The 25592-nt window shown below is 43.3% G+C and overlaps 1 protein-coding gene across 1 annotated transcript in view; it reads right to left on the reverse strand.

Annotated features, from left to right (window-relative positions):
• Nucleotides 1-1209: 1209 nt before the first annotated feature.
• ncapd3 (non-SMC condensin II complex, subunit D3) overlaps nucleotides 1210-25592 on the reverse strand; it is a 74649-nt gene continuing 50266 nt past the window's right edge. The window contains exons 24-35 of the mRNA XM_062412839.1: nucleotides 17686-17765; nucleotides 16023-16160; nucleotides 15730-15863; nucleotides 15366-15574; nucleotides 10174-10284; nucleotides 7131-7298; nucleotides 6357-6469; nucleotides 5943-6001; nucleotides 4760-4807; nucleotides 4060-4122; nucleotides 2999-3047; nucleotides 1210-1643 (exon numbers count right to left, since the gene is read on the reverse strand). Coding sequence (XP_062268823.1) covers nucleotides 1577-1643; nucleotides 2999-3047; nucleotides 4060-4122; nucleotides 4760-4807; nucleotides 5943-6001; nucleotides 6357-6469; nucleotides 7131-7298; nucleotides 10174-10284; nucleotides 15366-15574; nucleotides 15730-15863; nucleotides 16023-16160; nucleotides 17686-17765 — 1239 coding nt within the window. The 3' untranslated portion in view covers nucleotides 1210-1576. The remainder of the gene's footprint in view (nucleotides 1644-2998; nucleotides 3048-4059; nucleotides 4123-4759; nucleotides 4808-5942; nucleotides 6002-6356; nucleotides 6470-7130; nucleotides 7299-10173; nucleotides 10285-15365; nucleotides 15575-15729; nucleotides 15864-16022; nucleotides 16161-17685; nucleotides 17766-25592) is intronic.

Consider the following 25592-nt stretch of genomic DNA (forward strand, 5'->3'; position numbering starts at 1 on the left):
CAGTCACCATCTTTTCGTTTAAAATTAGGCTCAAAACTTTCCTTTTTGATAAAGCTTATAGTTGGAGCTAATTAGTGCGCCAGAACGTTACTTGTTCTATTTTATGACACATGACACACGGAGCTTCTCTTTCCAGCTTCTCCTTCCTCTTCTCCATCCCTATCCCCCTTCCCCGGAATCCCTTTGCTTTATCACCCGCAGATCCAGGGCCTCTGTGGCCGCACCATGGATTGCGGTTTGTGGATCGCGCACCGGGGGTCGCGGTGTTGGATCCAGTGTGGCGGATTCTGATTCATGTGGGCTGATCGTGGTGCTGGTGGCGGACCCTGTGTCGCGTTGGCATTGGGCACGGGCTGTGGACCAGGATGGTTGCTGAGCATGGACTGTGCTTGCAGCGGGACTGCTTGGCATGTCATGTTGGGGTTGTCCTTCGGGATGTCTACCCTCATCAAATGCTGCTAGAGACTTTGATTATTGATGATGTTTTCCTGCACGTGGCATCTATTGCACTTCTGTCCGTCCTGGGAGAGGGATCCCTCACATGTGGCTCTCTCTGAGGTTTCTACATATTTTTACCCTGTTAAAAGGGTTTTTTGTATTTTTTAGGACAGAGGATGTCACACCCTGTTAAAGCCCTATGAGATGAATTGTAATTTGTGAATATGGGCTATAAAATTTGATTGATTGATTGATTGACCACTGCAATAGAGGATAGGATAGATCAGCTGATGAGTGTCTATTGTGGTATAGATGACAGAAATGTATTCATTAATTGAAAGTCATCCCGGCTTGAGGCAAAAAACCTAGGCAAAAACTCACAGGTGTGTTAAGGAGTGTAAACTGCTTCCTTTTTGTTGGAAAAAAAGGAAGCAGTTTCAGCTGGACCTGGTCAACCTACGGAGGGTTATGTCACAATGTAAAACATTTAATTTCTTGTCGACAGTAGCTATGACTATGAAGGTAGTATAAATTTTGTAGGGCGGGCTATCAAGCCAAATTTGCAAAAGATTCATAACTGAACACCGACCACATCTAATGGGTCCTTTGGATGACCAATAGATATTAGAAATGCTGTATGAATGTGTATATGATTCCATAATCTGTAATATGTAGTCTCTTAGTCAAAAGTTATTTAATTGAATTGAGCAAAGACTTTCAACATTATTTCAAATAGTTCAAATTTTTCTATAGAATAGAATAGAAATACAATTTGTTGTCACAGTTTAATTGTGTTGTATACAAAATTCGAGAATTAAACAAAATGTAGGTTTAATTGAACTAATAATTTCACAATAAGACTTAAAATGCAGAACAAAAAAAAGGTCCATACAGTAGAAATTCTAATTTTCCCGCTACAGTTCTCGGAAGTATATTAATCATCCATACTGGCAGATTGTGTTTCAAAAACATTTAGTATCGAATCTGTCCAAAAATTATGTCAAGCAAACATTTATTGCAAAAAACATTAACAGCTAACAGTAACAGAAACAAATGTCAATCAACATAATGAAAATAAAGATATAACTTCTTCCAGGAGTAGAACATGAAGTTGCATATCAGCTTACTTGGCTAAACTTTAAATCTTTTTTATTTTCTTCTTGCAGAGAGGTGATTGCACGTTCCACTGCCTGAGTCGAGAAGCTCTGAAACAAACAACAGATAGGAAAGAATTGGAATGAACCAATCACAGCCGCCTCACAATGGAATAAACTCACTATGATATGTCCAATAACTAGTGGTGTAACGGTACATGTATCCAAATCCGTATGGGTCTTTTGGTTAGGGAGGCACATGTAATGAACGAATGTGGCGAGCCAGCGCAGAAATTATTTGTGTCCTTCTGGGATGTGCTGTAGACTTGTGGTCATATTGATCCCAGACAAACAGGAGTGTGAAGACCTTCTCTCATCATTTAAGTCCACTGTGTGGAAACACTTCAGCTTCACAGTCACTATGATGACGACGGACAAAGACAAGTGAATCTTACAAAAGTACACACTGAAAGTAATTGGTCCCTGTTACGAGGCTCCCTCCCGCCGCAATTCAGCCAGCATGTCATATCAGGGTTGAATAAAAAGAGACGACAAATCGTTGTTTTCTGTTCCTTGTTTCTACTGTACCGAAAAATAGTACGAAACCATGACTTCAAAACCGAGGTATGTACTGAATCAGGATCTTTGTGTACAGTTACCCGCTTAACAATAACTAATAGATTAAAAGTAATCTGCATAGATAAATAAGACCAATACTGTGTGTGTGTGTGTGTGTGTGTACCACCAATACATACAGTATTGGTGGAAGCTATATCAGTGTGTTACATTTTTATTCACAAATGCAGAAAAAGCCTAAAGCTTGACTGATTTTGACTATTTATTTTAATTGCATTGTTGTAAGTGTGCATCCTTTGAAACTTCATGTAAAATATTTATCTCAGGGGCAGCATCCTTAGGACTTGGTCTGCCTGGCCCAGGAACACTGCCTCCTTCATGGGCTACGAAGACAAGGAAGGGCAAACCGAAATCAAATGATCCGGTCTAAAGAGGTTTTCTGTTTAGTTATTTCCTTGCGATTTCTTAGCTAGAAAGCTAAGGTTGGACATGACGAGAAAGATTTAATGCCCTTGTTTTTTGTTTATTTAATGAATGTACTGTCAGTGGTTGAGCTGAAGTGTGATACACAAGAATTGAATCAACCTCTCATTGCTTGCTGGCACCTTTACCTCTGAAGCGCGATTAAATTGTATTTTTAAAGCGCCAAATCATAATATACATTATCTCAAGGCATATAGAAGGTCAGAGACCTTAAAAAGCCACATTTGAGACTTAATTTGTAAGCCACATATATTAGGAGCCTTCGAAATGGGACAGCCATGTTATATCACTGTGACGCAATTGGTCTTCGAATGCAGCTTCCAAAGGATGAATTCTCTGAATAGAGACTGTGTATGAAAAATAGAAAAAGATTTTGAGGAACCAAAGAGAGAAAATAGCTCACTTACTGTTGCTCATTTGGTTGCACATGAAGGACATCGGTCTCCCTGACCAGACCTGTCAGGACACAATGGAAACACAGATATTATGACTAATTGTTTTTGGTTCTTGAAGAGATAATTTACAGAAAATGCTCCTGTACCAAACAGGCCATAAGAAAGGTGGTGAGGGTTCCTGACTGCTGGTATATCTCATCAGAATGGGTAGACGGAATTAATTTTCCCGTCTTATCCTTGAAAATATTCCCATCCTAGTAATAAACAAATCTCATATTTTTTGTTTCTTTTGTTGCATTGTGTGTCGTTTTAAAGTAGAGCTGTGATCCATTCAATAGAGAATTCATAACTATGACTTAAGACTAATCATTAATTGAATCATATATATCTGCTCTGATAGCTGGTTCAACTATTGACTCAATTCCCTCTATATTATTCTCCTTTCTTCTCTCTCTGCTGCGAGTATCTCATTCACAGACACACTGAAATAATACTCATGATATTCATAGATTTGTTTGGGCTGAGTGGCATCACATTAGTTGATTTACAAAACATGCAATTGGACTGTTATTTTCCTATACTGCTAAACGTGCTATAATGGCTAGAAAAGCAGAGCCGGTTAGCGGTTATAGGTCTGGACTCAGATAAGAGTGCATCTGGGTCCAGATTTGGACCACAGTAAGTGTAGCCTGGCCTAAAGGAAGATACCCAGGATGCCATTTCTACCATTGATGGTTTTCAAGTTGTTTTGCTGGAGAGCAAAACATAAAAAAAAACGGTAAACCTGGTGAAGGGATTTCTCTATAAAACAAATGGTTTTCTGTAGGGCTTTGTCTAATACAATTCTGCTAATCTGGCTGGCTTGAATGAGCAATCATACTGGAATTTACAAAAAAAATTGAAATTTGATTTCCCTTTGTCACAAAATGTTTCAACTAAAAATGTGAAAAACTTTTTTCACAAATTATACTTTTCATTTGTTTTACCTTCCTTTGTCCACACTGTGATTTTACATTCCACAAAGACTTTTAAATTTGTTACATTTCTGTCTTACTGTCATCGGAGTTACTTACTTGTTCCTTGGTCACTGAAGATTGCGCTGACTCCTTCATCAAAAGTTAAATTGACACTGCCACCTGAATGACAAAGGAAGATGGAAAAGTGGGGTTGAGTTGGTAAATCTGCACCGTGGCAATGAGATAAGATAAGATTTCAGTTTGTATGTGTACGAAAATATATTTTAAAATTTCAGTATTTTTGGTAAGGATGTCTACGTAAAGATTTTGTATACTTGTGGTTTTCAGTAAAAAAAAACAAAAAATATAAATAGAGCTTTATATAACTAGCAGGACTATGGTCTTTATTTATATAGTGCTTTTCAAGTCTTGATGACCACTCAAAATGCTTTACAGTAGTCTTTTTGCCACTTAACCATTCACCCACACATTAAAGGACTCATCGTATGCCCATTTTACCACAAGTTGATATGGTTCCTTGGGGTCTTAATGAAATGTCTGTAACATACTTTTGTCAAAATACCACAAGGATCATTTAAAACAGCACCTTTTTTACCCTGTCTAAAACAGCCCTCCTCATATCTTTTCTTGTAGATTGCCATCTCAAGTAAGGAATAACTACTTGGTGTTGTGTAATCAGTAAAGTAAAATAATGGTTGCCCATGTCTGGGTGTTCAAGTGTCACTGGAAGCATCTATAACACTTAAGCCCATTTGTGGTGCTGGAGGATTATGTGGATATCAAGTTGAACCTTTACCTTTGGGTGTGCTGATGGCTCTGTCATTTACACCTCCTTGAGGAAACACTGGACACAAAGACATACAAAACAAGTCAACTATGATAGATTGCTTTCACTGCTCAAGACACAAATGTTGAATGTTGGTCAAACTTTGTTCATCAGATTAAATTTTAAACTATGCAAACTGTGTTTTCCGAGCAGAGAGTAACATATTAGTTATTCCCTATGATGTGAATGAAGTGCACAGTTGCAATTTAAAACCACTTAACAGTAAAGACCCAGGACAAGATATTTACGGGTAATGCCAGCGACATTCAAAGAATAACTTTTCTTTAAGTGACATAGTAATAAAATATAAAAGCTGTTTTGCTGCTAAATTACAAAGGTTCTATTTTGAAAAGTAAAACACAATTAACAGAAATTCATGCTTATTTTATGAAACACATCGACTATTAAATCGATGCAAAAAATGAAAAAAGATTTGGTTGATCATGAACTTGGCTTTACTGCAGATAAATCAGAGGCCTGTACTATGAAGCAGGATTTGCGCCTATCTGTTTTTCGGTCCTACGAAACTCATTTACCTCCTATCAAGGTAAATCACCATGGTAACTAATGCTGAACTGCCAACCTGCTCCGGAGCAGGTTAAGTTCAAGATAAGAGATCAACCCATATAAAATTACTGCCCTGTAGATATTGAAATTCATCAATTAACCCTCTTTCCATCCACTCAAATTATACAGAGGATAGGCAGAAATTATTGGCTGCTGCAAAGTCAGTAAAAGGGTGTATATCCTCTGCATAGGTGTAATTTCTTCATTTGAAAAACAGATAAATACTTTATGAATTTGCAGAAAGACAAAGTAAACCCCCTGCAAAGTAAACCCCCATCAATTTAAGGAATGCAAGAAGGCAAATTCCCCATTGGGGGACTAACAAAGGATTATCTTAAGGTTCTATGGGCTTGTAACGTTAGCCCTGAGGATCAATGAGAGTGCTTCGACAGTCCAAAAAATGCAATGGAATACTTTAAAACAAAAGGGCAATATTGGAGGCATAGCTGCTTTCCATACAGCCCTTATAGGCTTGAGGTGTATAGGTAAAACCTTTATACATATCCTACAAAATAAATGTATTTTGGTCACCATCAAACATCCTAACACTTGTAAAATGATAGTTTCAACATCCAGTGTGTCATACCTGTTCCTTCCAGAATGATTAATTTGACATGCTCCTCCTTCCTGGATCTGTTGGTACATCTGACGACAAGACAAACGGACACACAGACACACGTTTTCTGACTGATAAACTATGCAAAAATAAAGGCAAACCAGAAAAAAACAATTTCACCCTTAACTGACTGCAACTATAGGTAAATTTGACAATTCAACAGATAAAACAGTCCTTGGACATCAGTACCATATAAGTTAAAACAGAGAATACCTTCTCTGGTTTAACAAGTAAAAGACACCCGAAAACGGCCATGGCCTGTGGAAATGTTGCTGGGTGATTTGCCCGAAAATTACGAATTTTAATTTGCTTTCCTTCGATGTCCGAGATAAACATTACAGCAGTATAATCAAGTCAGATAATTTTATTGTGATTGAAACTTACCTGACAGTTTGTGACAGTCTCAGAGACAGATAATTGGGAGGTGGTGGTTGTGGGGTGGCAAAGCTAACTGGGAGAAGGGGCCTACACCTGATGGGATAGTCCTGAACAGAAACCTGAGAACAAAAAAAAAACAGAACCATTATGACACCTTGACTGCTAATGGGTAACTCAGAGACGCTGTCTGTGTTCATGTTATTAATATGAACACCCTAGACCCAGAGGTCTAGGGTGTTGGTGACTGAGGACTGGAGTGGCGTCTGGTCTGGATGGTGGATGGTGGTCCTGCTGGTTGCTGACCATGGACTGTGATTGCAGAGGGACTGCTTGACATGTCATGTTGGGGTTATACTTCGGGATGTTTACCCTCATCAATGGTGCTAAAAACTTTAATCACATTGGATGATGTTTTCCTACAGGTGGCATCTATTGCACCGCTGTCCGTCCTAGGAGAGGGATCCCTCACATGTGGCTCTCTCTGAGGTTTCTATGTATTTTTACCCTGTTAAAAGGATTTTTAGTAGTTTTTCCTTACTCTTGCTGAAGGTTAAGGACAGAGGATGTCAGACCCTGTTAAAGCCCTATGAGACGAATTGTAATTTGTGAATATGGGCTATACAAATAAAATTTGATTGATTTGATTGGTTGATATTAGTGTGTGTGTATATATATCTAAATATATATATCTATATATATATATATATAGATATATATATATACACACACTAGTTATGCATTGATGACAAATCAGCTTAAATGATTTCAGAGTATCCTGACCTGTGCAGTGGGAGTTTTACCATCTACTGGCACGGTGCAGGTGTCCATCTGCTGCTCCATTTCTCTCTCCTTCTCAGCTGTCCTCAGAGCAAACTCCACCTCAGCCATCAGCTGTTCGTCACCAGAGAAAAACTCTCTCACCTCATTACGGTAGTCCTGCATAGTCACCTGATGAGAAAACATTACTATTAAATACACAGAGGATTGTCACACATAGTGTCTTTACCTCCACGTCATCTATAACCCTCTCTTTTCGACTCCACTCTCAACCTGATCAATCCAATATATGTATGACGTAAAATACAAAGTCAAATCCTGCAGAAGTAAATTTAGATGTGAGGCAGAAGGGTTGAGATCAGAGTTTTAACATCTACTCTAATGTAGTGTCTCCAGTGAGGGAGTATTTTACTGGAGGCAAGAGCCCTTATAGGTGATAAGGGATGAAACAGCTACCGGTTTCACAGTGTAAGGGAAAATTCAACTGACCAGGTGTCTCACTGCTGTGGCCTTGGCAAACAGGGAGTTCGTATTAGTTCTGGCATGTCTTTTTTTCATATTGTCTTGTGAAACGCCTCTTGTTATAAGTCCTAGCTTTTTTTAACTTTCAGCCAGTTGTTCCATTCTGATCACCCGTGCTTGTTGTGTAACTCTGCAGAGCTTACTATTATAAAGACTCAATGGCAACTCCAGTCTGAGAATTTCACTATTTCAAATCTAAAGATGAATTTTCATCACAACAGTTAACCATGGGGAAATTCAGAATGGTTAGCGTTACCATGTGAAATTTTAAATGTAATTTAAACAGATGATTGCCACCGAAGATCATGGAAAATACTCCTGCATCAACCAAATAGGCACGCTTTTTCTCACAACACACAACAAATGATGCGCTTGCTGCGCCTCAATCTTGGAGAATTTCTGACTTTGCCTGATGCTGGACAGTCACCCAAAATGGTCATGCTTAATTGTTCTCACTTGGATTTTTATAACAGTGTCACCTGGCACCACCCATCGCCTGAAGGTTTTGGACATTTTCCTGTTGGTGTTAAAGCATCTGTCCCAGATTAAAAGCTGCACTTTTCATATGTAAAAAGCCAATGTCAGGGAAATTTCAGGAACAAATTTTCAGGATACTTTCATTGGAGTTCATGTGTAAAAATAGCTTTGGAAGGTTTGGAAATGCAAAATAAACTTACTGAGACAGGTCTGTACTACACTGCATAGCAGAGTAACACCATTGTATTTAAACATTGCAGAAGAAAATAATTATTTTAGGGTTTTGAGAAATCTCTCATCCTGTTATATACTGTCTGAAACTACAGTTGTGTTACATCCAGATTGATGTTGGAGACTTCACCCCTGTTTTCATGTACCTGTGTGAATAACAATGACACTTTCTGCCTTCTTGATAACAAACTTATAACTAACAGTGTTCCTTAACCTGGAACCCCCGTCCCAGCCTTCTGCCTTTAAAGCTATGTGAATGTGAATTACAATGTCTGTACCCTTTGATCACAGCTACAATTTGCACACAAGCTGATGGTCCCCTTCTCCCACGGATAACTGTCTCCCTGCCCTTCACTCTAGGTCAGTCAGCTGTCTCAGATCTGTTCGATCAGGGCCGGCCCTAGCACATTTGGCGCTCTAGGCAAGCTTCACTCCTGGCGCCCCCCCAAACACACGAAAGCTTATTATAAAATTATTTCTTTCTTCGTCGAAGTTGCTTGGACACACACACACTAACCATACGCCTCAAGGTGCTAGCATGTTCTGACAACACCAAGGAGGTTCGTACCTCAATTTTTGCCTCATTTTACCCTAATGATGATTCATTTTTTTAATTTCAAAATATTGGTTGGAGATATATGTTATGGGTCCCAAAATTGATACCACAGCAACAAAGTATATCTGTAGAATACAGCATGAATGCAGCAGCATTAACGACACGGAGCATTCAGTTCCACATCCAGACTGCATCTTATTCAAATTAAACACAATTTCAAGTACAAGCATTTCTTTGAGTGTAACTGCATTTTAAACTGCATAAAACATACATTCAATTATTATGGTGTCTCTTTCCTCCAAACATCTTAATTTACATCATCACTCATAAAGAAATATAAACATTTACAATATAGACCTATTGAACATTAGCTTATAACTGGTCTTTATAAGGAACAATAACAATACATGAATTACAGAGTCTGTGTGTGTCGGAGCTGAACTACACACTGTAAAGTAAACAATATACTATCGTGACCCGCCTGCAAGACGACGTGCAGGTAAAATAAACACCTATACAGGCGAATGTAGCCCCGCCCACCTAGTGCACGAGTGTCTCTCCTCACTGCCCAGCGGAGTTTCTAAGTTTTACCAGTCAACACGTCTCAATGACACCCGTGGTGATCAAGCGAGGCTTTAGGAGCTACCGTAGGTGACTCTCACCCACTACTACCCTGTAGAATACAGGATGGAAGCAGCAGCAGGAACGACACGGAGCATTCAGTTCCTCATCCAGACTGCACCTGACAGTACGGGTGAAACTGCTCCCGTGCCAAACGTTCCACCTGAGTGCTGCTGTCATTTACTGATTTCTCTAATGAAACTACTTAAATTACTATCAGAGTAATTAAATACAATATTTTTGGCTATACCACATAGAGAAGGGGGCACAAAAACCTCTGCCTAGCAAAACAATTTTTATTTTATTTCATCTTATTTTTTGCTCGGCGCAGTTTTTGGCGCCCCCCTCTGAGTGGCGCCCTAGGCAACCGCCTATGTCGCCTGTAGGAAAGACCGGCCCGGATATAACAGGCTCATCATATTCTGGAAAACTAATTTAAGAAAGGAAACTTTGAGATTGGATCCGGAATGATATTTCTTCAACAACACAAAAACAGCAACAGCCTCAAAATGCACAGAAGACGTTATATACAAAAGTAAAAATACAATTGATTATAATATGTCACTGACAAAAACTAGATTAAAATGCCTTCACCGAGAACAGGCATACATCCTCCACGTGTCAATGGTGTATTCTCACCTGCAAGTAGGTCATGAGATCTCTGAGGGCAGGAGAGCGTTTCTGCTCCAGGAGAATCTTCAGGCTAATGATGAGAGGAACTGTGTTCTCTATGAAGGCCTTCTTCTGTACCTGTGGAACAAATGTCAAAAGCTGAAATGAGCTCACCTAAAAGCTGGGGACAATTTCATAATGGTATTTAACAGTTGGGGCTTTCTACCAGGAAACCTGTGACCAAAGGATTCCACCCACCTGAATGTTTGGTTAAAGTAATGTGAGCACAGAATCTTTTTTTAATACAAAATTATAGCTGCAAGATAAGCTTAATTTTTATAACAAAATGTACAATATATTTTTGGGATCAACGACTCCTTTAAACTGTCTAGTGTGCTCATTTTCACTGATGTCCTTGGCAGATCCGATGCAAGTTGAAGGCATGTCCATGCTTTTAACAGATTACTATGGAGGAGGAACTACACCCTCCACCAAACTGCTACTAATCAAATGTAAAACTTTTCAAGAGAGACAGGCATTTTGAAAATACTCATACATGAGTACATGTTGCGGTGCTATGCTCTAACAAAGCTTCACAAAACAGATGTTTTCTTTTTATACCTGCTGCTTCAACCGGGGGGACACAACACACACAAGCTACGACTCGGGTTAGCCTCCAAGAGCATTGTTTCTCCACACCGGACCGGAAATGGGATCTCTCTCCCCCCACCTCCCAGGTGATGCTTCCCGGGTGGGGTGCCACATATCCCTGCAATACTGATGTAATTATGTGCACAAGCAACCATTCCAGAAAGTGCTGCAACTTTAAGCACAAACTACCAGCAAGCTAGCGTTAGCTCCCCACAAACAGCCGTTTTCTTTTTATACCTGCTGCTTCTACCGGGACGACACACACACACACAGAAGCTAGCGTTAGCTCGCTGCTGCTACCCGTAAACAAAACACCGTCCACCAGAAGCTAGCCGCTGACATGGAGCCAGCAGCCCGAGGACATCACCCAGCGAGCTCGAGCTGAGGAGGGGGCTGTGGCTCGTAACTTACCCTGACCGTCGGCTCTGCCATGTAGGCTGACTATGTTGTCATTTCTGGTCGTAATTCCATTCGACGCACTCTAGAGTATAGTGTCTGACATGGAGGAACCACAACAAATCGCGGGAGGTTTTTTTTTCCCCACAGAGTTTTTGGGCCGGTTCAATCCCCACTCTTACCCATCTGCATGCCGACGTGTCATTGGCAAGATATTAAACCCCTGAATGGCCCCTCATAAATGTTGTGTACTAATTGTAAGTCGCTTTGGACAAAAGAGTCAGCCAAGTGACATGCAATGTAAAGAGAAAGGAGCTGTAGCAAGACTGAAAGAGGACAATCCTGAGCTCATAGCTTACCATTGCTTAATTCATCAATCTGTCCTCTGCACCTCCCTGTCGGATGAGCATGCTGAGTTGATGAATACAATGATGAAAATTATAAATTTTCTCAAGGCGTCCTCTTCCTACCAGCATCGCATTCTTAGGGAATTCCTCAGAGAAGTTGATTCCGATGATCTTTTGCTAGACAACAATATGAGATGGCTCAGTAAAGGCAGGGTGTAAGAGCGCTTTTGGTCCATCAGGAGGGAAGTAGCAGCTTTCTTGGACAGGCTAAGAAGTCAGAAGGCAACACAGTTTTCTCTCTTTTTAGAAAATGAGAAGCAGATGGATAATGTGGCCTTTTTGGTTGATATCACTTCACATCTGAAGGAAATGAATTTGAGGCTACAGGGCTAGGACAACTCAATTTTTTAAATGATGACAGCTGTCCGCTCCTTTCAGAGGAAAATTGAGGTGTTCAAGGAAGACCTGCAGGGAGACTATGCACACTTGCCAGGAGTGAAGGAACAGGTTCAGGGACAGAGAGGTTTGTTTGCTTTTGTTGTAAACTTCAGCAACCGTTTTGACAGCTTCAGCTTTGGACAGCCGCTCGCAATGTTCATTCAGAACCCATTTCTCATCACAGATGTCAGGGGGTTCTCAAAGGAAGTCACACAGCACTTTAAATGGGTAAATGCTGGGCCTCTCCAGATGCAATTGGTTGATCTCCAAGCAGATGTGGTCCTGAAAGAGCAGTTTGCAAGACCTGACCCTTCCACTTTATGGCTCCAAATGGTCTCTGAGACAGCTTTCTCAGATCTGAGGAAAGTAGCCCTGTACATCTTGACCATGTTTGGCTCAACATACAACTGTGAGGCAGCTTTCTCCACGATGAGCATTATCAAACCTAAATATGGTTCAAGGCTCCCTAATGAGCACCTCCACAAGTGTATGAGAATGGCCCTGACTCCATTCCGGACCAGATTTAAAATCCTGGCAGGACAAGCTAGAGCTCAATTCTCTCACTGAGCAAAAAAGTGGGAGAGTGGGGTATAAGAGGGGAAGAAAGTCATTCTAAAACTGTTCAATTGTTATTATCTGTGAAATTTGTTGAGACTGTTAAGTCAAGTGTTGAAACAGAGAAAGGGAAAATTCCTTTATTACATTTTTCTTAAGTTAAGCACTTTATTTTCACATTTTATTTATTCTGTCTTATTTTGAAATGCAATCCCATTTTATTTAGTTAATGAGAGAACATTATACATATCTGCAATCATACATACTGTAAATCCTCTAATAGTGGCCTGTATTCCATTAGCAGCCGGGTCTCTAACATTGGCCGGGCTCGCTATCGGCGGAGGTAAATAAAGGCCGGTCTCTAATAGAGGCCGGGGCTATTATTAGAAGCAACGTTTTTAAATGTCTAATTGAACGCAAAAATGTACAGATGAGACTGTTTAGCTCATTAGAAAGCCACCCGAGCACTTAAAATATCGCTATAACGTTACGAATCAAAATGTAAGAGACCTGCACTGCTCCAGTCATTCTTGTAGCCACACATTATCCTGCACACCCCTGTAGCCTACAGCTAATAGGCTATAGCTACCGCTTTTAACGCCTACATCAATGGTAGCCTAATCAACAATCTAAAGCAAAGACTATTAGATTTCTTTGTTATAAAATTAAATAATCTCTGCTAAAAACATGCAACAGTTGCTTACCGTATTATGGTGAAATTATGCTGACAGCTGGAATGCTCCTGATCCAAAACAATTATAATCCACAACTAACGCGAGTCCTTGTTATCAGCGTCAACAAGCTTGTTGTATCCTCTGCCTTGCAAACAAACCGTTAAAAATTAACTATAGTAGACTACAACATTATCAGGGCACTGTTGATGTAAACATCAAAACAGGATGCGTTACAACAAAATGTGTCCCAATGCAACGAATCACACACCCAATATGTTCCAATGAGCTAGAGTAATATCTAGAAGGAATATGGAATGCACAATATTATAAATCATTTTGTTATTTCAGAAACACAAAATAACAAAATGATGAGAAATATATTACGCGGTTAGATTGACCAAAGTCAAAACCTCCCGCAAACTTGCGATCTTCTGGTCAAGCCTCAACATTATGCTTGTGATATTAACATGTACCACAGGGGGGCAATGTTTGCAAACGAATCCAAGCCGCTACGGTAGCCTGCCTGGTCAATCACCTCGCTCTTGACTAGACTTCAGTCACCGGTAGCACGCACCTCACTCTTGACTAGACTTCAGTCACCAGTAGGCTAACGTTAACGTTGTTTAACATGGCAGCTGTGGAGCCAAAGAGGAGACGAAAGTTCGACATCAAGTTCAAAGAGGCCGTGTTGGAATATGCTGCAGAGCACTCTGGGGAGCAAGCTGCTAAACATGTAGAGGCTGGCGCGAGTGATGAGGAGATTACAGGGAGAGATGAAGAGGTGGAGGAAACTAATGAGGAGGATTTTTATGGTTTTTAATTTCAAAGTGTTTACAATGCACTACCGGTATGTTTGCTATGTTTTTGTTAGCCTGAATTACCGGTATTTGTTGTTGGTGCTCTGTATGCATACCATATGTTATGGTAACTGTAGCCTACTTTTTCAATAAATGAACCTAGTATTGTATAGGTTCAAATAGACACAAAATCTTGTTTTTATTCATTCTACTGGTAGTCTATTTTGCTAAAATAGAAATAGAGGCCTGCCTCTAATTCTGGCCTCCATCCAATAAAGGCCTGGGCCGCGATGCGCTTGAGTAAAATAAAGGCCCGGGCCTATATTAGAGGATTTACGGTATATGTTCAGTTCTATGTTACGTGACAATAAAAATTGTCAAAAAGTTTTGGAATTGAACTGAATTCATTTAATTTGACAGTCAGGTATTGAGTACATGCATTAGCATTAAAATATGTATTATATAGTCCGCGATAATGGAGATCCACATCCCTAGTGTTTAGTCACCAGGGCTAAGCAAACTGCTGGATAGTCTGTGAAAATGTTAAATGTTGGCTGTTGCATCAACAGCGCCACCTGGAACGCAGCCCCTAGGTTTCACGTAACCAATCTTCACCAAAATCAGAACAAAGGTGTATCATGACGCGGCATCAAAGTTCATCAACTCGCCATGAAACACGAAATTGCTATAACTTCGGTGTTCAAGGTTCAACCTCCCTCAAACCACATGTGTGTATTAACAACCCCGCCCCCCCCAGGACATTCCGATGGTTTTAAGGAATTGGCGTGGCAAAATAACTGACTAGCCTCCCCTAAAGGGCAGCCTCTGCAATACGATTGGCCTACATCTATTAAAATCGATAGAAACATATTTCTTTTCATGAGAAAGAAATACATCTCTTGGATAGATATGCTAGGCTAAACAGGAAGCCCGCCATTTTAGATTTGGTGGCTATTTTGGCCATTTTCTACAATTTTACGCTGATGAACTTGTCGTAGGGCTTTCATCAGATCAACTTCAACCTCTGAGAATGTCACCTAAACAAGATGGAAATATAAACTGACTGGGTTTATTTGATTTCATCTTACGGTGTGACCGTGGCCTGGTGTCAAGGTTTGATTAAACGCAATCAAAACACAAACCTCTGTATCTCAGACATATTTGGTCCAATCAAGTCCAGACTAGAAGCGTAAGACAAGATCGCTACCTGATGACACCTACAAAGAAACCATAACTTCAAATCACAGCGCCACCTGCTTGCTACAGGAGGTGAAGTGTTTATCCTTGCTGCAGAGCGCAAAAATGAATGCAACACAGAGAAGTGCACTTGGTCATTCAGGTCACTTTGCCAGAAAACTTGCCTGGGACACCACCTTCTTCTGAGCGGCCTGTAGAGCTACCTTAGCCATCGTGGCCATGTTCTCTTCCTCGGTTTCCTCCCCTGCCATGATACCTGGTGGAGCAGATATGGCCTGCAGCTTCATCTCCTTCAGGCTCAAAATGTTGAATGTCTCGGATAACATTACAGCACCATCTGCATCCAGAGGTAGCTCTTCGTCCACAAAGCATGCTGGACAAAAAAAAGGATAAAGGAAATTCACAAAAAGAATCAGTCAATTTTGTTGTACACAACAGCAGGAACAATTTTGACATAACAAACCTGTGATTTTATGTACAAATAGTTTGTAGCTTAGATTGATATTCCAAATCCAAACTAATGCTCACCTAAGACAGTCTGGCTTATCTTGTTGGTGATTTGAAAGCGCTGGGCATCTGTGAAGTGCTCCAACAGGAAGCGGTAGATCTGAAAACGCTTCTCACGGTACTGAACCCCTTTCAAGGAGAACTGGAGTTTTTCACTGCATAGACATAAGGCGATGAATGAACAAAAAAAAAATGCATGAAACGTAACACAATACATTAATTTGTCTTAAATGTACAATCTTTTTAATAATATCACAGAAATTAAGACAAACAAGAACTTGGTGACATAGAAGAAAATTCCTACAGCTTGATACCTCTCACTTTGAGGGAACTTGTTGTAAGACTTGTGTTTGGTGTAGGAGTTGAAGAAGAAAATACACTCAATGAAGTGCTGGCTGAACATTTCCGGGTTCTTCTTCAACAGCAGGTGGAGCAGGCAGTATTCACAGAGACTGACAGGAAACAGAATGCACTTCAGTTTGATATTCTTATGGGATTTCTTTATTTTATACAAGCTCTATGAGTCTTTATATTTGTTCACATGCAATTTGCAGTGACCAGGGCATTCACTCATAACATTTAATAAAAGATTTGCAGCGCAGTGTAGATCTTCTTCTGGTAAATTTAGATATATAATGTCCCTTTGCAGCTGGGAATATTACCTACAATCCAAGATAAATACTGATATGATTTTGCCATTATGTAATAGATACCCAAATTTAAATAATTGCCATTGTCATGTAGTATTACAGCTTTTTTGTTATGTTCTTTAAAGTATGCATTTTACTTCTGGTAGACTAATAGACTACTTGGATTCAGGCAAAGTATATTTTTTAATAAGCTTCTCTACTAGATTACTAGATTACTATTGTATCTGCTGTCTTAGGTTAACTAGTAGATTGATAGTTTGAATTGTATGAGATAGGAGTTTGTTTATTGATTGTGTTACTGTTTATAGTTTCACTAAAGTGATTGAGAGTTAAAAAGGAGCCAGCTAAAGTTAAAGTCCTTGCTATTTATTCCAATTCTGTTAAAGACTAAAGATATATTTTACTTTGTACTAGGGCTGCTCGATTCTGGAAAAAAAATTATCATAATCATGCCTCCTTCCCTTTACAGCTGCTTTAGAGTGAGTGCCAGTCAGCTGAGCCGCTGAATGCTTTGGGGGAAGGACTGAATGGCGCATCCGCGTCTCTTTCGAAATAAATGCTAAATAATCGTTCCAACTCGATTATAGTAGTTTGGAGATCCTAAAAACGAAATCACGTTTAAATTTTGATTAATCGAGCAGCCCTACTTTGTACCTTTTGAGGTAAATAGACTTTGTCCAGAAACAGTTTCTGGCAAATTAGGAGTTTTTGGGAAACTCACTGATTAAAGTGACACATTTCCCTTGTTGTTGAACTCTGATGAATTTCTATTGCTGGCCATTACCACCAGGTGCCTGATTGGCTCATGAGCAGGGGGAGTGGACAGCACAGCTGTAGCAAACCATCGTCAAGTGTTTTGAGCGTCAGCTTCAGCTTTTCCTAACTGCTTGACCCCATCGACATCAGAAAGTTTACACATCTTCCGCCGCAAACTAAAAACGTACCTCTTCCGACTTTACCTTGAATAAAATAACACTAACAATTTTTGAAACTAACAATTTAGTAGCACTTAAGTGGCACTTTGTAGTTTTGCTTTTTTTTTGAAGAAATTGTACTTTCTTGATTCTTGTTATCCTTGGTTGGTTCCCTCGGGGTTGAATGCACTTATTGTAAGTCGCTTTGGATAAAAGCGTCAGCTAAATGAAATGTAATGTATACAATACATCACATAAGCACGGCTGCATTGAATGCTGAAGCTTAACTGGACCTTGCTTTTAACTTTTCATCACAGCTGGGTGTGTTGTGCTAAATATAGTTTTATCTGATGTTAATAGATTGTAAAATTATTTATTCAGTGATCTTTTGGGCTTTACAGTGTGTGATTTACCTGGCAATGAAAGGGACTGGGTCGACCAGCACCACCATGAAACGAAAGAAGAGGGAGCCCTTCCATTTCACAAAGTCCTCCTATAAAAAGAACACAGAGGGTTACAAATAGGGCTGCTTGACTATCTAAATCACAATTATTTAACACGATTATTCATTGACTTTGGAAACATCACACATTTATTAACCTTGAGGAAAAAAACTGTTTCGTGGCCATGATAACAGATAAGAGGCTAAACTGCCAGGGTAAGCAGAGATTGACTTCTCTCGTGTCATGAATCCTGATTGCTTCAGTTACTTTAACCCTGATATCCTGGCCATCCATGCCACGTTATCTCTCGTGTGCGACAGGTGAACTTCATTAGCGCAAAATGTGTTTCAATGTGTTTAAGTACGCATCTCATATACTGTAGAGTGAATCAAACTAACAAAGAGTAAACTTCGAGTACTGTACGTGTTGTCACGGCTATCTAGCTCACCATAGTCATGACATAGGGAAGACAGACACCGTCGGGTAACGTTTAACAATTCTTCACATTTATTTAACAAAATAGATACAGAAGACAGGGGCAGACAGCCTTCCCGCGTCAGGTGGTCAGAGCAGGACAAGAGAGCCTTGAGGTCCCGGGACACCGTTTTTATAGTGATGGCCATCACCTGGAGCCCCGCCCCTCATTAACCACCGCCTGCAATCTCAAGCTCTTCCTACATGTTGAATGGAGAAACAGGAGTCATGCACACATACAATCCACAGAGCCTAGTGTCAAAACCGGGGCGTCACATCACTCCCCCCCAAAAGACAGGAGCCCATAACCATGGGTTCCTGGTAAGACATTTCAACACCCCCAATCACCAACATTTCTACTAACAATTAACTATTATTAGAAATACGAAAACACCAAAAAAAAACATGTGTACACAATCATAGGCCTAAGTGAACACCCACACATGTTGCACCTTCACACCAAACCACCATTCACCCAGTCTCACTCATGGCCTTACCACCGCCCAACCCTCCCATATATCCGGCGCCAGACACACGGGACAACTGAAACAGAACAAGACATGAGACAGACAGAAAACAAACAGACAGATAAACACATTCATTCATTCATTCATTCAGTCATTCATTCATTCCTCCGGGGCTCAAGAAAGGGCGTCAGCCATCACATTTTCCCGGCCACAGATGTGCCGAGTGTTTAGTCTGTACAGCTGCAAGAAAAGTGCCCAGCGCATTAAGCGCTGATTCGAATTCCGAAGAGACTGGATGAATGTGAGGGGATTGTGGTCTTTGAACACGACAACAGGATATAAACCTCCCCCCACATAAACATCGAAATGTTGGAGAGCCCATATTAAGGCTAAACCCTCCTTTTCAATTGTTGAATAGTTCAATTGATGTTTATTGAACTTGCGCAAAAAAAAAACACACTGGCCTGTCCATCCCAGTGTAGTCGTTTTGCAACAAGACTGCGCCCGCACCAACCTGGCTGGCGTCAACCTGTAACAAAAAAGGTTGTTCCAGTCTTGGCGCAGCCAACACCGGAGCACAGGTCAACAACAGCTTTGCATTATCAAATGCTTTCTGACACTCAGAGGACCACTCATACTTAACAGTGCCCTTTAACAAATCGGTCAATGGGGCCACCACTGTTGAAAAGTTTGAACAAAAATTTCTATAATAACCAGCCATTCCAAGTAATCGCATCAGCTCTTGCTTCGTTTCAGGAGGGGGAACCTGTCGATGGCCAACACTTTTGCCCTCACAGCCCGCACCACCCTCTGCCCTACCACCTTGCCCAAGTAAACCACAGTGGCCTTCGCAAACTCACATTCATGAGTCTCTGGAAGGTTGAAGGGGTGTTGCGCAGTCCAAAACTCATCCTGGTATAAGAGTAAAGTCCAGACGATGTTATAAACGCTGAAATTTCTTGAGCCCTGGGAGTCAATGGCACTTGGTAGTAACCCTTAAGCAAGTCAAATTTGCTGACAAACTGGGAACTACCCACCTTGTCAACGCAATCTTCGATTCGTGGTAACGGAAACGAGTCAATTTTTGTCACCGTGTGAACCTTCCTATAATCTTAAGGAAGAATCAGATTTCTTTACCAGCAGACAAGGAGAAGACCAGCTGGAATAAGAGGGTACGGCTAATCCATTATCAAGGAGGTACTAGACGGATGACTCAAGACTTTTCCGCTTGGCGAGTGAGATGCGAAAAAACCTTTGACGAACCGGTTTTGCGTCTCCCACATCTATGTCATGTTCGATCACGCTGGTACAGGTCGGTGTGTCAGAAAAAAGGGATGAAAACTCAAAAATTAAACTTTTTAGTTGCTCCCGATGTTCACTCTTCAAATGACTAAGAAGACTATCCAAATTAGCCAGCATTTCGCTATTACCCAGCCGAGCCTGCAACACTGCATCATCAGGCCAACACACGCCATCCTCAGCTGCCACCTGAGTGATGTCGGGTACATCTGACCCCACAGCAAGCCCTACTGGTTTCAGCCTTGCCTCCTTCCCCTGCGTCTGAGAAGATGACGGGAAATAAGGCTTGAGCAGGTTGATATGACATAGCTGTGTTTTGCGTCTTCTTTCAGGAGTTGACACAACATAATTAACTTCTGAGACCTGGCCTAGCCTCTCCTTGAACCGTCACCTTATCGTGGTGGAGAGGTTTGCGTGTCCCTGTGAACCTGAGGGCTGTGTTGTCTGGAGCCTTGTGCTCCTGGTAGGGTCTCTCATGGCAGAGTGGTCTCAGGTGAGGGGCCAGACTAAGAATGGTTCAAAAACCCTCAATGAATATCGATAAAAGAGGAGATGGGACCCAGCCCGGAGGAAGCCCGGGGCCCCCGTCTGGAGCTAGGCCCAGACGGAGGGCTCGATGGCGTGCGTCTGGTGGCCGGGTTTGCCACGGAGCCCGGTCGGGCATAGCCCGAACAAACTACGTGGCACCCCCCCTCTCTTCATCTCATGGGCCCACCACCTGTGGGAAGACCCGTTGGGGTCGGGTGCGCAGCCACATGGGTGGCAGCGAAGGTCAGGGGTCTCGACGGACCAGACCCGGGCGGCAGAAGCTGGCTCTGGGGACGTGGAACGTCACCTCGCTGTGGGGAAAGGAACCGGAGCTTGTGAGGGAGGTGGAGCGCTATCAGTTAGATCTGGTGGGGCTTACCTCCACGCACAGTCTCAGCTCTGGTACCGTACTCCTGGATAAGGGTTGGACTTTATTCTTCTCCGGAGTTGCCAAGGGCGTGAGGCGCCGGGCGGGTGTGGGGATACTCATAAATCCCCGGCTGAGCGCCGCGGTGTTGGAGTTTACCCCGGTAGACGAGAGGGTCGCCTCCCTGCGCCTAAGGGTTGTAGGGGGGAAAACTCTGACTGTTGTTTGTGCGTATGCACCAAACAGCAGTTCAGAGTACTCGGCCTTCTTGGAGACCCTGAATGGAGTCCTGTATGGGGCTCCAGTAGGGGACTCCGTAGTTCTGCTGGGTGACTTCAACGCCCACGTGGGCAACGATGGAGACACCTGGAGAGGCGTGGTGGGGAGGAACGGCCTCCCTGATCTGAACCCGAGCGGTCGTTTGTTATTGGACTTCTGTGCTAGCCATGGATTATCCATAACAAACACCATGTTCGAACATAAGGGTGCTCATAAGTGTACCTGGTACCAGAGTACCCTAGGCCGAAGATCAATGATCGATTTTGTGATCGTGTCATCTGATCTGAGGCCGCATGTTTTGGACACTCGGGTAAAGAGAGGGGCGGAACTGTCAACCGACCACCATCTGGTTGTGAGTTGGATCAGGGAGTGGGGGAAATTTCCGGATAGACCTGGTAAGCCCAAACGAGTAGTGCGGGTGAACTGGGAACGCCTGGAGGAGGCCCCCGTCCTAGGTATCTTCAACTCACACCTCCGGCGGAGTTTTTCTGGCATTCCTGTGGAGGTTGGGGGCATTGAGCCGGAGTGGGCGGTGTTCAAAGCCTCCATTGCTGAAGCTGCGGCGGCTAGCTGTGGCCTCAGGGTCTTAGGCTCCTCAAGGGGCGGTAACCCTCGGACACCGTGGTGGACACCGGTGGTCAGGGAAGCCGTCCGATTGAAGAAGGAGGCCTTCCGGGATATGATATCCTGGAGGACTCCTGACTCGGTTGCAGGGTACCGACAGGCCCGAAGGGCTGCAGCTGCTGCCGTGTCGGAGGCTAAGCAGCGGGTGTGGGAGAAGTTCGGAGAGGCCATGGAGAAGGACTTTCGGTCGGCACCAAAGTGTTTCTGGAAGACTATCCGGCACCTCAGGAGGGGGAAACGGGGAACCATCCAAGCTGTGTACAGTAAGGATGGGACTCTGTTGACCTCAACTGAGGAGGTTGTCGGACGTTGGAAGGAACACTTTGAGGAACTCCTGAATCCGAATAACACGCCCTCTATGTTGGAGGCAGAGCTCGAGGTTGATGGTGTGTCATCGTCAATTTCCCTGGTGGAGGTCACTGAGGTGGTCAAACATCTCCGCAGTGGCAAGGCCCCAGGGATTGATGAGATCCGGCCAGAAATGCTAAAGGCTCTGGGTGTTGAGGGGCTGTCATGGTTGACACGCCTATTCAACATCGCGTGGGAGTCGGGTACAGTGCCAAAGGAGTGGCAAACCGGGGTGGTGGTTCCCCTGTTCAAAAAGGGGGACCAGAGAGTGTGTGCCAATTACCGGGGCATCACACTGCTCAGCCTCCCTGGTAAAGTCTACTCCAAGGTGCTGGAAAGGAGGGTTCGGCCGATCGTCGAACCTCAGATTGAAGAGGAACAATGCGGTTTTCGCCCCGGACGTGGAACTACGGACCAGCTCTTCACTCTCGCAAGGATCCTGGAGGGGGCCTGGGAGTATGCCCATCCGGTCTACATGTGTTTTGTGGATCTGGAGAAGGCGTATGACCGGGTCCCCCGGGAGAAACTGTGGGAGGTGCTGCGGGAGTATGGGGTAAGGGGGTCTATCCTCAGGGCCATCCAATCCCTGTACTCCCAAAGCGAGAGCTGTGTTCGCGTCCTCGACAGCCAGTCAGTTTCGTTCTCAGTGGATGCTGGTCTCCGCCAGGGCTGCGCCTTGTCACCAATCCTGTTTGTGATATACATGGACAGGATATCGAGGCGTAGTCGTGGTGGGGAGGGGTTGCAGTTCGGTGGTCTGAGGATCTCGTCACTGCTTTTTGCAGATGACGTGGTCCTCATTGGATCATCGGCTTGTGACCTTCAGCACTCACTGGATCGGCTGGCGGCCGAGTGTGAAGCGGCTGGGATGAGGATCAGCACCGCTAAATCTGAGGCCATGACTCTTAGCAGGAAACCGATGGATTGCTTACTCCGGGTAGGAAATGAGTCCTTAGCCCAAGTGAAGGAGTTCAAGTACCTTGGGGTCTTGTTCGCGAGTGAGGGTACTATGGAGCGTGAGATTGGCCGGAGAATCGGAGCAGCGGGGGCGGTATTGCGTTCGCTTTACCGCACCGTTGTAACGAAAAGAGAGCTGAGCCGCAAGGCAAAGCTCTCGACCTACCAGTCGATCTTCGTTCCTATCCTCACCTATGGTCATGAGGGCTGGGTGATGACCGAAAGGCGAGATTCGCGGGTACAAGCGGCCGAGATGAGTTTTCTCAGAAGGGTGGCTGGCGTCTCCCTTAGGGATAGGGTGAGAAGCTCAGCCATCCGTGAGGAACTCGGATTAGAGCCGCTGCTCCTTTACTTAGAAAGGAGTCAGCTGAGGTGGTTCGGGCATCTGGTAAGGATGCCCACTGGGCGCCTTCCTTGGGAGGTGTTTCAGGCACGTCCAGTGGGGAGGAGACCTCGGGGAAGACCCAGGACTAGGTGGAGAGATTATATCTCAACACTGGCCTGGGAACGCCTCGGGATCCCCCCGTCAGAGTTGGTCAATGTGGCCCGGGAAAGGGAAGTCTGGGGCTCCCTGCTTGAGCTGCTCCCCCCGCGACCCGACCCCGGATAAGCGGATGAAAATTAGATGAGATGAGATGAGACCTGGCGGATGACATTATACGGCCCCAAGTACTTGGCCTTGAACGGTGAACCCGCTATAAGCAGCAATGCCAGAACTTGATCACCCGGGCTAAAAGCCCTCACCACTGCCTTACGGTCATACAGATTCTTCATTTTCTTTTGAGCATTACTTAGATTTTCACTCGCCATTTTCCATGCCAGGAACAGCTTGCGACGAAAACCCTGAACGTACTCTGCCAAGTTCTCTGGTGGCTCTGTACGGTCCAATTCACTGCCTAAAACAGACAGAGGAGTACGCACCTTGTGGCCAAAGACGAGGTCATTAGGGCTATACTCTGTACTCTCCTGCACGACAGCACGAGCCGCCAGCACAAACCCTCTTCCCAATCCCGCTTTAGCTCTATAAAATAAGCACGCAACAAGGACTTTAATGTGGCATGAAAACGCTCCAGCGCCCCCTGGCTTTGCGCATGATATGCGCTGCTGAGATTATGCTTAATGCTTAGCTGCTTCAATGCCTCAGCAAATGTCTTAGATGTAAAGTTTGAACCACGGTCGCTTTGAATAACTTTCGGGATGCTAAATATGGAAATAAAGTGAGACAACGATTTCACTACAGCTTTAGTGCTAATCGATCTCACGGCATATGCTGCAGGATATCGAGTAGCCTGACACATCACCGTGACCATATACTCCATACCAGACTTTGACTTTGGCAGGGGTCCAACACAGTCAATAATTAAGTACTCAAAAGGAATACCAACCGAATGGATAGGCTTCAGTTGCGCAGGTTTTATGGTCTCATTGGGCTTCCCAGCAACCTGGCAAACGTGACATGATTTTACAAATCCCGCAACATCACGTTTAATGCGAGGCCAGTCAAATTGCTGCAACACATGGTTATAAGTCTTTCTTATACCAAAATGACCAGATGTTTCGCCATGAGCAGCTTTCAACGCTAACTCACGATACACGGTGGGCATTACCACCTGCAGCACCTGACCTGCCACATCAGCACCTGCATGAGGCAACCACCTGCGAAGCAGTAAACCATTTTGGACAAAATAACCATGAGCTACACTCTGATTATCATTAGCCATAGCAACATACCTTTCCAAAGTGGTATCAGTTTTCTGAGCATCAATAACCTGATCAACAGATAACGGTACTGGTAAGTTGGGAATGAACAATTTAGACACTGACCCAGAAATGTCTGGCACTTTCTCTACCTGCGCACGAGTCGAAGCACGAGTCACCGCACAGGCAGTGAACACCTCTGGAAAATCCTCAAGACATTTGTCAGACTCAGGTGACAGTAACACGCCTGTACCGACCACAGTTGGTGGCGGAGACTGACAGGGAAAAACACAATCATGTGCCAGATTATTGCCCATAATGACATCAATGCCATCCACAGGCAGTGGTGGACAAACAGCAATAATCACTTCGCTGTTTACAAAGCCAGAATTCAGTTCAATCCTATGTAGCGGTACGGGAAACGAATGTAACCCAATTCCTCGAATCAAGACCACACTATTAGTGTCTGATGTCGAGGAAAAAGGGAGAACAGACTGAATAAAAACTCTCAGAGGCACCAGTGTCGCGCAATATCCTGACTGGCACTCTACGAAAGTCACCAACCAAGGACACATAGCCATCACTAACGTACGGAGTGTAATCAGCGTCAGGAATAGTCTTAGGCACAACAGTCAAATTTTCGTTTTCTCCTGAAATAGAACACTTGGAAGGGAAGGCATTAATACCATCTACGTTTTGTGCGTTCCTCACACAACCAAATCGAACAGCAGACACGCACCCCACGTCTTTGGTGCTGAACATGCCTTCTCTAGGCCTATTACGTGACCACATTGGCGTCTCCAGTGACCCGGCTTATGGCATTTATGACACATATT

This window comes from Platichthys flesus, chromosome 19, assembly GCF_949316205.1.
Source record: "Platichthys flesus chromosome 19, fPlaFle2.1, whole genome shotgun sequence".
Classification (NCBI taxonomy): Eukaryota; Metazoa; Chordata; class Actinopteri; order Pleuronectiformes; family Pleuronectidae; genus Platichthys; species Platichthys flesus.